Genomic DNA, 12667 nt, shown 5'->3' with positions numbered 1-12667 from the left:
GTTTCGCCGCGGGAAGATCTATGGGACAGTTGACGATGGCTCGAAGGCGAAATACAATCGGCGGACCTCGCGGCACCGGCAATTATACGCGATTCGCGTAATCGTAAAACGAAACGTTAAGTACGGAGCTTGCGTTATTTCCGAGTGGCGAGGCGAAAACGTTGGCCGGAGCGTAAAGCGGCGTAAATCAAGCGGAGGCCTTAGAGGATATATACGTGGTGTACGAAACGCGGGGGGAGGGAAAACTCGAGTGGCCGTGTGCATCCTAATAATTGCGCGTGTCCACGACGGGGAATAATTCACTCGGAGGCCTCTCGTTTCGACGATCGTTTCCTCTCCGCCGTCGCGTATATCTATTCCTACAATGGAGATTCTATCGAGTGTCGAAGTAACAATCCTTGGGAAGATTCCACGCGAGACCGATCCCTCTCGCTTCGATTCGCGATATATACGTGTATATGTATTTCTTGGATTAGATTAGATAGTTTGTCGTGATGGATATCTATGGAGATTAACTCTAGGATATCCTAGGTAGTAATGCTAGATCTTTGAAATTTTGCCGGATTTTAAAACTTGAAAGTTGGAGTAAAGTTCATATATATTAAAATAATCGTCGTGTAACACGTAACATCGCGATACGAAAGTAAAATAATGGACGTTTATAAATAATGTTTGTAATCGAATTACGTAATGGAAAAGAAAAATACTTGGCAATTATAAAAATATAAAATAATATGAATTTCAATAGACTTTGTAGAATAGGTATTCCTTTTTTATGTAATGAACACGTCGTTTCCTGTTTATTTTAACTTGATTATTCAATGCTCGATGTATTTTTTATCTTCACTAGTATCTACCACTAGGGAGTGGCTCTAATATGCCAATAAGTTGGCAATTAGGTATCGTTTCTATTATAATTTTTGAATATTGAAATTAGAAATGTAACAATCATATATCAGCAATGGATAGTAATTTCGATTCAGATAATAATTTTCATTTTTTTCTTTTTTCTTTAAATCCAAGACTAAAGATTGGACGATAAATTTTTATTTTTTTTATAAATAAAAATGGGGGGGGGGGCTTATTTTAATACGATATATTTGAAAACTTAGCAAACGTAACATGACGAAAAGTTAACATAACGCGTTGAATCACGAATTCTTATAGAATATTTTAAACACTCTATACGGAATAATTATATAAATGTGAAGCATCAAAGAATACTTTGCTCAACGAAGGCGGATTCATAAACCACCAAGGTCTGCGCTACTGTGACATGATCGGTTCGTGTACCGAAGCGAAAAGAGTCGGCTCGCGGTCAAGATACCAGCTGTATTACGTCACCGGTCACACAGGTGCGATGCGGCTACCCCCGAAGACGAAGAAGGTGGTCGAGCGGAAAGAGGAGTTACAAAGAAGCGCGACTGCGAGAAATATAACGCGAGCGCGAACAAGAGAAACAAGGTACGCGGATCAGATAGGGGAGGACGGAGGAGAAACAAGAAAAAAAAAAAGAATAAAGGAAGAAGTGGGGAAGAAAAAGGAAAAAAATAGAAACGATAAAAAGACGAGGACACGATGTCGTCGAGAAGAAGGAAACGAGCGAGCGAGCGAGCGAGCGAGCGAGCGGAAAAGAAGCTTTGCGAGCGTAAAAAGACAAGAGACCACGGTGCTCCGCCCCAGGTACACGAGCAACATGGCCGCTGAGGGACGGATTGGTGGAGGCCAGCCACGATGCCGACGTCGTCGTGACGCCCGCGCTTCACTCACCTCGACTCAAACTCAACGGTCTTCGCTCCTATCGGCCCCTACGGCACTCCTCCGCTTGAAACGGTCGCCGCCCACCCTACGCTACTCTTCCCTCCAATCCCTACTCACTCCTTCCCCTTTTATTTCATGTTACGTATCATGCTATTCCTCTCTCTCTTTTCCCTTTCTCAACCTCTTCCTCTCCCTTTCCCTTTCCTGAACTTTCTCGTCTTTGTCGTCTTTCTCTTTGTCTTTCTTTCTCTAGTCGTTTCTCTCTGTCTCTCTTTCTTTTCTCAAAGGATCTCCTCCCTCTCCACTGTCACCCACGCGATATACGGGACACGCTACGATTCACGCACAACGCACTTACACGTGTTTGTGTTGCGTCTGCAGTCGAACGATGTAAATTGTAAGCTCGCCGATGACACGGGTAATCGTGTAGGAAGATTCGCGTCAAAGTTAGAAATCGTCAAGCAAGGACGTTATATGACTTTTTTCACGCGTATATCGATTCCTCTTTTATGATTCGGATATAACGATAATGAAAATTGGATAGGGCTCGTTATCTTGCATTTTAAGGGAATCGTTGTTCTATCATTCGAAACATGTAACGAACGAGTGATTAAATTTTAGTTATAGTAGTCTTTATATCTGAACAGGTTTGCTTCTCTTCATGGAGATATAAATGATAATTGGCTGAATATTCAATTTTCAAAATCGGAGAACGGATCTATGAAATATTGCAACGAATGATCATCGGAAGATGATCGCAATTGCATTCCCGCGTAATTGGTTGCCATTCGTTTTTAATAGCGCCGCACAGCGACGATAAGTGGAAACGTAGTACCACGTGCGCGGATGCAAATGCGCCGAACATCGATATGCGCATTTAACCTATCATATTACATAACCTTATTTATTCCATGATGTCATGTTCGCTATACGATGCACGATGATTCTAACGAAGTTCATAATCGATGCATATTTATATTCTTGCATGATAATGCAGAGATTATTAGTGAAGTCTATTTGTATGCACAATTATATTGTTTTGAAATTACACGAAAATGATTGATTATTTAAAATGATTCGAAAATTCTAAGTTTTTCAATAAAATGGTTATTGTACAACTTTGATAAATATCATTATTTTACAAATAGAATACGTTCGTTATAGATGTTTTATAGCTTTAAATTGTCTATTATATATTCCTTAAAAGTAGCTACAGAAATTAACGTAATAGAGATGATTGACAGTTGAGTCAGCGATTCGTTGCGCTACTCAAACTATCGCGTTAGAAAAGAGAACTAACGAAATACTTGCATAATAATTCATTGTATCTAATACTCAAGATGACAGAGGATCGTTGCTATTATTAGAGAAACGTAAACACAGTTTCTTAAAGTTACACGAAAGTTTAATGTAATTGCATTTAAGAAATACCGATAGTTATGACGTAGTTAATGGACTACGATGATAAATGTCCACGAAACGTTAAAGTTGTATAGCTAGGACGATAAATGTAATTGAAAAGCTACCTGTTGATTCGAACATGCTCCCCGATATTCATAAATTTTATATAAAGAAATATTACGCGAACATCTTGCGAATATTTGAAAAATAAGAAAGATCATGCATATATATCAATATCACATTAAATAATGAACTCACTGTGTGAATCTGTCTTCTCGAGCATCACGATTTCAGATTTGAAGTATGGCGGTTTTTCTTAATAAATCTGACAACGGTCTGAAAAATGATTGAAGCAATATATCATTATAAAGTATTGTATTTAAAAAATAATAAGAGAAAAATAGTTATTGTGATTACCTATTACTTTCTGTTGATGTATAATAAAGATTGAATTATAATTTATAACACTTTAACACTGTAAAAGAACGAACGAAATTTTTTTTGAGCGCGCAACAAACAACGAACCATGACTAAAAGTTTATTAATAACGCCACTAGAGTGCAGCACTTGACAAGAAAGCTTGTGCTGCCATCTATTATAGATATGATAAATTAATTTAAAGAATTTCTAAAATATATATATATTCTTAATTTTTTCTATTTATTTTTTTTATTTTCATAATTTATAATTTATATTTTAATTTATAATAAATATGTTTTATAAAATAAAATAATTATTTTTTGGCTAATACGAGTATTTTATTTTAAAATATCTTTCTAAAATAATTCAAGAGATGGCGCTAATCTTTTATTCTTATTCAAACTATAGACAAGAAACAGAATAGATTTGAAAAAAAAATTTATTTTCTTTATTAAAAGAATATTAAATTTCTTTTCAATCTATAAGATATCATAAATATTCGATCTCAAAAAAAAATCAAAATATTTCTTTATGATATATATGCTACAATCTAATCATGTAAAATTAAATCAAAATTAATTCAAAAAGCATAATAAAATAAAAATTTATGTTTATTTATAATTCAAAATTATTTCATAATTTTAGGAATTGAAAAAAAAATATTACTCATTATTTTCTTATAAATTTCCTTTAGCCTCAATTACTTAATTAGAAATTGTATCGATTTTTAGGGTAATATTGAAAACGTTGGCCAACTTGGTTACTGAAAAATATTTATAAAATATATTTTATGAAGTTTATTAAAGTTTATTATAGTTTTTTTTATTATAATAATATTAAATATTAAAAATTATAATAAATATTAATTTTATTTATTCTATCTCTAAAAATTAATTAGAATCCTAATTTTTTTTAACATACTATAGTGTTATATTATAATATATATAATATTTAAATTTTATGAATTAAATATCTTTACTTATTATAATTTTTAATTCATAATTGTTCTTAATATCTTTTTTTTTTTTTGGCTTATATTTTAATTATAAATATTAAATCTTATAAATTAAGCATAATTGTAATGTATAAAAAAAAAAGGACGCTATAAACTATTTGCGCCTTCTTGCGGAGCATCATAGAAATAAAATCAGCTGACCCTGTCTTCCTAGCGTCAAATACGTATTTATAAATAGTGTGGCGTACCAGTTCATTGGAAGTTGAAATTATTTTTTAATCGCCAAAAATTAAAATGGTTGATATAAAAAGTAATGTAAGTTTTGCGTGTCAACGATGTCTACAACCTCTCAGATTAGATCCAAGTTTTTATCACCTGGGAGAACATACTTTAGCTGAACTTTCACGTAGGTAATTTCTATTTCGAAATATACAATTTTATAAATTTTGCCTCATTTAAGAAATAAAATGAAAGTAATGTCTTTTTCTCTTAATTATATTTTTTAATTACATCATTTTATGAGTTTTTGATAATCCATAATTTATTTACATTTTAAAAATTTATATTTTTCTGATATATATATATATATATATTCATCGATTATTTAAAATAATTATTGTATTATACGGATTTATATAAATTATGTTTTATAATATATTTTATATAAAAATTCATAATATAAATTATAATTTATTATAATAGTTCCCATCCAACAACAAGTAATGGGTGAATTAGAACCTCAAACTGGAAGTATGGAACATTTAGTACCTCCATTTAAATTAACTGAATCTGCAAATGGAACTAATGGATTCATGTTAGTTGGTGACTCTGGAGAAACAGAAAGTTTGAGTCATCATTTAAAGGTATTATATATATATATATTTATTCATTTTTTCATTTGATATATATTTACTTATTTATATACTCATTCATTTATTGATTTATTTAATTATATAGTCTTTTATTTATTAATTTATATAAAATATCAATATATTTTTTTTATTTAAGGTACGAGCAACATTGTTTGATATTCTCAGTAGCAGTAGCTCTGCTGATCATCCACTCTGTGATGAATGTACAGATAGTCTTTTATTATTAATGGATCAACAATTAAGAATGACTGAAGGAGAATGGTCAGATTATAATGAATATTTAAAGAAATTGGAAATAGAACAACAACATCAAGGTCATGAAGATATAGAAATGGAAACTCTTACCAAAGAATTGCAAGATGTGAAATCAGAAGAAGAAAGAATGATAAATGAATTAGAGGCACTGAGAAAAGAAGAAATTGCAACTAGAAATGCTATAGCTCAACAAGAAAGAGAAAGGGAAAGGTTACAAAGCGAAGAAGAAAGATATTGGAAGGAATATTCAAAACACAAAAGAGATCTCATATTGGCAGAAGATGAATACCGTAGGTAATAATAACATGTTGTATTAATTTATATTCTTTATAATTCATTTTTATTAACAGTGATTATTTAATTAGTTTGGAATGTCAATTAGCTTATGCTGCTTCACAACTAGAGAGATTGAAGAAAACAAACGTTTTCAATGCTACATTTCATATATGGCATTCAGGACATTTTGGAACTATAAATTCATTCCGGTTAGGCAGATTACCAAGTGCACCAGTAGATTGGAGTGAAATAAATGCTGCTTGGGGACAAACAACTTTACTGTTAACAGCCCTTGCTAGAAAAATGAATCTCACATTTAAACGTTTTCGTCTAGTGCCATTTGGTAATCATAGTTATATTGAAGCTTTAGATCAGCACAGAGAACTTCCATTGTATGGAAGTGGAGGATTCAAATTTTTATGGGATACAAAGTTTGATGCAGCAATGGTAGCATTTCTTGATTGTTTACAACAATTCAAGGAACAGGTAGAAAAAGGAGACAGTGGATTCTGTCTTCCATATAGAATGGATCGTGGAAAAATAGAAGATTCTGCAACAGGAAATTCTTATTCCATCAAGTAATTGTTAATTAATTATTTATTATATCATATTTTATTAATTATTTATAATCTTTAAATACGCACAATATATATTTCTTGTTTTAGAATTCAATTTAATTCAGAAGAGCAATGGACTAAGGCATTGAAATTTTTGTTAACTAATTTAAAATGGGGTCTTGCTTGGGTTAGCTCCCAGTTTACAAAAGATGAGGCTGAACATTAATTTTATGCTAGTTTATACAGATTCATCCTTCTTGTCTTAATCATACATATCTTTTACATTCTCTTATGTACATACGCATTATTTGTAAATAAATCAGTTAAAGGATAATACTTTTATTTAGAATATTATATCAATGTTTAATTTGAACAAGTTTAAAAGAATTATTAAGAACAATATTCAGATTTATTAGCTAAAAACCAGGTTATACCATATAGCAAACATGGTGGACTTTGTACTTCTTCAGAATTGATGTATTCTTTTACTTCTGGAATGCTTAATTCCACTATTTCGATCAGTTCTCCTTCAGCTGCAGAACCCCCTCCTTTAATTTGAGAAATTATTACTTGAGGACAAGAAACAAAATTTCTTCAAAAACATTTTATTGGATATTATAAATTTATTTTAAGAGCTATATCATCTTTTATGAAATATATTATTTTAATCGTGAAGCAAATCTTAAAAATTATATTTATAATATTAGCTTACCAGGATGAGTATGCATTTCATCTGTAACTTCCACATAGAAAAGTGTCTGCTTGCAGACCAAAGTGGAAACATACCTACAATCAATCCATAACAAAATAAATAACTAAACATGATAAATTATAAATATATTTATTCTTATCTTTTTTAGTAAGACACATTTTACAGAGGAATAGAAGCAGAAAGAAAAGAAACACATAATTTAAAAAAAACAAAATGACACATGCACTTGAAAACTACACTTTTCACCAACATTTCACTTATTATTTCATTTAATATCATAAGAAGAAACATTAAACAACTTTTTAATAATACTTTAGCATTTTAATAAATTATTAGTTTGCCATTGACACACCTGCAAGTAACGATATATTTAAAGGCTTCTAATGGTGCTTCATATCCGCATTCTTCTCGTACTTCATCTTTTGCGATCTCGACAAGTGATTTGTTCTTATCCACGATACCGGCGCAAAGTTCTAAGGTTAAACCCAATGATGGTGGATATTGTTTAAGATCTACCGAACCATATTTCTCCGGTAGAAATGTATAAAAATATGCTGGACGATATTGACGAACAAATACGAGCTTTTTTCGGCTGACGTTGAAAATAATTATATTCACACCATCATGTGCTTTTACCACATCCCAATCTTTATGTTCGCCATTTTGTTTATAATATATCCTAACCGGTCTGATCCATGGTGAATTTGACGGACATTTTGCTATACGCAATTCTTGCACATCGAGCATTTTTTTTTTTATACTTTCATTTTGCTTTTCTTGCGTTTTGATATCCATTTTTTACGTACCGTAAAAACTTTGATATTTCACTCGATTCAATAGTTTAACTCCAGTCGGTAACGTTTCGATGGACATGCGCAACAAATACGTGTAGATGCCGCGCTCAACACTAAATCGAAACGCGCAGTCTCAAATATGTATCAGAAATTATTATATTTATTTAAAAATCATTTCACTATATTTCGGATAAGAATAAATCTGTGTTATCAAATGATATCAGTCTTTCTATTAATATTCTAATGTTTTATTTCGAAATCATATCGTAATTGTATTATAATTTTCCTCATTCCAAGTGTTCTATTTGGTATTTCTATTTTTTAACAAAAGTCTTAGATTCTTTCTTTAATTTTTTTTCCCTTCTCACACCTCTTCTGCTCTTTTTCTTAAATTCTTCCGCTTTAAACGCGTCTATAATTTCCTGTTGACGAACTTGAGTATCAACATGAACGACATCAGGTTTTTTGCGATACCTGGTAACCGCGGCGGGAGGAGAGAATTCAATCTCCATATCGGATGCCGTCGAACTAGTCGCATCTGTATCGTCGTCTTTGTTCTTTACGATCTTAAATTGAAGCGGTTTCATTGGTGTAGACAAAGTTGGCTCAGTAGTCGTTTCTTGTTTAATAGGATACATGGTTACGTAATAAGTGCCATCTTTCCTATGGATATGCAATGTCGGTGGAGCTTCTGGTCCTTCTTCTTCTCCTTCCATCTTCGTTTGTTTCTGCATTGATTGATAACTTATAGTTCTTCCCGTTCTGGGTCGTCTCATAGGGCTCTTCTGCCGCGAAGGTAAAGATCTTGCCCGTTCCATTATTTTTACTCCTTTACGATCGATCTTTCCACGATCGATCTTTCCACGATCAATCCTTCCACGATCAATTTTCCCTTTAGGTTTCGCACGCTCTTTTTCCTCAATCTCCGGTTTTCCTTTCTCATACTCCAGTTCTTCCATAGTAAGCTCTTTTGCATCTTGCAACATTTCGTACAAATAACGACCAATAGCGCCCGGTCTCCAACCGATTCGCGGTTTTAATTTTCCCGCCGTGGCCATCGTGTTCCACAACCAACCCATGTTAGCGGGAACTCTCATAGGTATATCGATACAATCTCTGTGGCCAAAATTGATACCAGGATAAAAGTCGCCAACGAAATAAACGTAACGCGTTACTCGTCTGCTAATCGGAATCGGGGGAACAGTGCGATCCCCACCGGGCCCTAAGACTTTTCCTCTTTTATCGCGACCCATCGTTTTACCACCCATTTGTTGACGACCAACTATAAGTGACATATCTTTTTGAACATCGGGCGTATTGTCGTACTTTGATCTCCCGAAACGCTTCAAAGAGGCGTATTTAACCTCTTTCTTTGTTTTATGTTTAGATTTCGAGACAGAGGTACGCCTTTTGTCCGTCCGTATCTTGGTGGAGAGAAGAGTGCTACTCAAGATCACGCTACTATTATCCGAAGGCTTTTTTCTCCTCGATTTGCATCTCGGTTCACCGCAAGGACCCACCTCCGCTTCCATCACAGCAGACGACGTGGCTTCGATCTCCTTCTGTTTCTCTGATTTCTCCTCTTTCTTATCCTCCTTCTTCCTATGTTTGAACGTAGGTGCGACTGTTAAACCTCCCTCCGGTAAAACAGGTATTGCCTCGCGGACGATTCCCAACCGTGGCGGCACAGTGACTGGACGGGGAGCCGTAGGCGTGTAAGAGGCGAGCTGAGCACGAATATCTTCGGGGGGTTTGACTGGAATGCTACACGGTGCTGTACAAGTAGGAGCTGTCGGTGTTGTCGGTATTGCTTGTACACCCTTCTTCTTTGGTGCCGGCCGTTCCTGTACGGGCATATAATCTTTGTCGATGTCCCTGCCGAAATACGGGCTCTCGGATGGATCCATTAAACCGAGTCCTGGCAATCCTGGCACTTTTCCAATGGAATCCACGAAATCTTGAGCATCCTTGAACGCCCTGATCAAACAATCTATCCCCATGCACGGTGATTTCATACATTTGGCGGCTCCTCTAGGCCACTTGGTATCCTTTCCAGGGCAAATGCAAGTAGGTGTCGCCCCGGTCGTCGTTGGACGAGGCACGCAAGCGTCGAAGATGGCCACCACGTCGTTATCCTTCGACAATGTTTTTCGCAGCGGTACCGAAACCGGCGAACCGGAACAGCTGCAACTGCTCATATCTTTATCCTCACCGCCACCCCCTTCCAGTCGAATTTCATTATTTTTTTCGCCGTACAAACTGTAATCATTCTCGTAATTGTTCCATCTAAGGCTGGTCGGATCGAGGTATATCTGCTCTACGTCTCCACCACCTTTCAACCTGGTCGGATTGCAACACGTGTGATTTTGTTCGATCGGGAAGTGTAAAGCGTTCACGCAATACGTATTATATCGATTTTCCTTGGTAGATTCTATATCGGGAATTTTCATGTTGTAGGAAGATTCTAGCTGCTTTAATTTGTACAAAGCGGACAGACTGTTGTTCACGCAGTAAGTATCGATCAATGGATCTTCGCGTTTTCTCTCTTCGTTGAACAATATATCGGGATTTCTCAATTTTATACAGCAAGGATAAGTGCAACCCGAAGGGCATATCATAGGATGGTTCGAACAATCTTTGGGCTGGCAACAGCACGTCGGCTCGTCCGGATAAGCTTTGTATATTAATTCTCGATACTTGGGGTCGTTGAGCTTTTCGGCCATGGTTAGGGTCTTAAACGCGGGATCCTCGATCGGAATGCGTAGAGGCGAGTCCGGTCGTTTCAGTATCGGTTTATGCGGATCTTCGTCTTTCTCTTCGTCCTCTTCATCCTTTATACTTTCTGGATAAATATACGGACACAGAAACTTTCGTAATGGCGAATCCTCTAGCATAAAGGATTTTCCAGCGAGAGAAAATTGTTCGACGATGGAGCTTCCGAAGCAAGATAATTTTAGAATTACGGTTATACTACCAGATTCTTTCCCGTTATAATCGATCATACTAAAGGTATCCTTTACCACGCATGGTTTCGATGAATCGTTGAATTTTTTTTGATTATCTACAATTTGTTTACACATACAGGCGGGCAAAGATATTTTCGACGTTCCCAAAAAATCACTCTTTTGCGGGCAATTGACATCTTTGTGATAGACATCCATGTATAACGGTGACCATCTTAAAGCCCTGATAAGGCAGCTAGGCGTTTTGGAAAATAAACACGATTTTCCGTATTTAGAGCTTACGATTGATTTCTCGTTATTATTATTATCCTGATTATCATTAATTTGTGGGACGCTTAACTCACATTCCGGCAGATCTATGAATCTTACGTGAACGATTAAATTTTCAACATTGATATCCGGTACTTGAGGATTTAAAGTCACTTTATCGATCAATATCTCGAGCATGTAAAGCTGTTCTTCCTTGGATTTCACGGTTTTCCTTTTCTGAGCCATTTTACTGAGTTTTTTTTTTGTCCCGCCAGTGTTCCACAAGAATTTAGAAAGAAAAATCGCAGACCGCAAAAAAAGCGGGAACTTCTGGTAAGATTTTTACCCGTAACGCGCCATTAATTTTGTTATTAATCGTTTTACGGCCAATAAATGTACGAACCTAACCACGTCAATCGTTTAATTTAATGTGTCTTTTATGATCACCATGGTAACTTGTATTAACAGAACTCCTATACCGGATGATCATTTTTCTATTTCCATAATGAAATCGCGAATCATCTGCCGCGTCCCCTCCCCCTCCCCCTCCCCCTCGGCTTCCTCTCCCTCTTTTTCTTCACCGGTTCTTCCTTCACCTTTTCCTTCACCTCGTCCACCGTCGTTTTCTCCAGAAATTCCGTGATCTCCTTGGCCTCGCCTTCCGGGTAATAAGTGGACGGAAGAAGACGTCTGACACAGTACTCCCTTTCCTGCCCGCTATTCCTGAACGTGAAGAATTTGGGATGCAGCTCGTAGTGGGTCATGATCGAACGGCCCAAACACGACAGCCGCATTTCCATTTCCAAAGTTCCCGACGGATTCTCGCCAGGGTCCAACAGATTGAAATTACCTTTCACCATAAACGGTTTCGGCAGATTCTGGGGATCGTTGAAGGCCATCGCCACTTGGTCGCACATGCAACCGGGCAACGTTATCTCGGTTTCGGCCATGGGGTATGAATCTCCGACGCGATACACGCCGACCTTTATATTCTGCGACTGCAGTTCCGTTACCAGATCCTTCGGTTGTTTTATAAACAGGCAACTTCTGCCCACCATGAAATAAAACGTGCCATCCTCGGTCGGTGGCGGTGGTTTCACCGAATAAAACTCGTTCCTCGTGATTTCGAACACCGAGAAATCGAGAAATTGAACCTTCACCGCTAATGGAAAATCACCGAGATCTTTGATCTTGCCCCTCGTCAGTGTCAACTTGTGGATCAGTATTTCGATTATGTATATCTGCTCGCCGCGACCACCGAAGCAGGACATCTCGAATAAAATCGATAGACAGTTTGACGACGACTATTTGAAACTTATGGGCGAGTGGGGAAGTGGTTAAAGTGGTGGATAATTGATAAGGGGAAAGAAAAGAAAAGGAAAGAAAAGGAGAAAGAAACTTGATGTTGAAAAATTTTGATACTCGGAATTTTTAGAGAGAGGTTCGGTTTAC

The 12667-nt window shown here is 36.0% G+C and overlaps 5 protein-coding genes across 6 annotated transcripts in view; 1 reads left to right on the top strand and 4 right to left on the bottom strand.

Annotated features, from left to right (window-relative positions):
* LOC122715137 (homeobox protein homothorax) overlaps positions 1-3672 on the bottom strand; it is a 495480-nt gene extending 491808 nt beyond the window's left edge. Inside the window, exons 1-2 of the mRNA XM_043937070.1 lie at positions 3580-3672; positions 3421-3498 (exon numbers count right to left, since the gene is read on the bottom strand). The gene's annotated coding sequence lies outside the window, so the exon portion shown is untranslated. The remainder of the gene's footprint in view (positions 1-3420; positions 3499-3579) is intronic.
* Positions 3673-4771: 1099 nt separating this feature from the next.
* Positions 4772-6747, top strand: LOC122715138 (beclin-1-like protein). Of its 2 annotated transcripts, none has more exons than XM_043937071.1 (5): positions 4772-4943; positions 5240-5400; positions 5546-5958; positions 6030-6518; positions 6606-6747. In XM_043937071.1, exons 1-5 carry the CDS (start codon positions 4832-4834, stop codon positions 6721-6723), a joined length of 1293 nt encoding a protein of 430 aa, XP_043793006.1. In that variant the 5' UTR covers positions 4772-4831; the 3' UTR covers positions 6724-6747. The 2 variants fall into 2 exon arrangements, with proteins under 2 accessions (XP_043793006.1, XP_043793007.1); XM_043937072.1 differs by having other exon boundaries at positions 4808-4947.
* On the bottom strand, positions 6743-8084 carry LOC122715140 (uridine diphosphate glucose pyrophosphatase NUDT14-like). Its single transcript, XM_043937074.1, has 3 exons — positions 7562-8084; positions 7210-7283; positions 6743-7045 (listed from the first exon to the last, which is right to left on the bottom strand). Exons 1-3 carry the CDS (start codon positions 8002-8004, stop codon positions 6888-6890), a joined length of 675 nt encoding a protein of 224 aa, XP_043793009.1. The 5' UTR covers positions 8005-8084; the 3' UTR covers positions 6743-6887.
* A 233-nt stretch (positions 8085-8317) lies between these two features.
* On the bottom strand, positions 8318-11718 carry LOC122715136. Its single transcript, XM_043937064.1, has one exon. It carries the CDS (start codon positions 11459-11461, stop codon positions 8318-8320), a length of 3144 nt encoding a protein of 1047 aa, XP_043792999.1. The 5' UTR covers positions 11462-11718.
* A 6-nt stretch (positions 11719-11724) lies between these two features.
* LOC122715139 lies at positions 11725-12494 on the bottom strand. Its single transcript, XM_043937073.1, has one exon. It carries the CDS (start codon positions 12484-12486, stop codon positions 11734-11736), a length of 753 nt encoding a protein of 250 aa, XP_043793008.1. The 5' UTR covers positions 12487-12494; the 3' UTR covers positions 11725-11733.
* Positions 12495-12667: the final 173 nt, after the last annotated feature.

Source organism: Apis laboriosa, unplaced genomic scaffold, assembly GCF_014066325.1.
Source record: "Apis laboriosa isolate Shangri-la unplaced genomic scaffold, ASM1406632v1 scaffold34_cov151, whole genome shotgun sequence".
Taxonomy (NCBI): Eukaryota; Metazoa; Arthropoda; class Insecta; order Hymenoptera; family Apidae; genus Apis; species Apis laboriosa.
The sequence above is the reverse complement of the archived record's forward strand: the minus strand, read 5'-3'. Positions and strand labels throughout refer to the sequence as shown.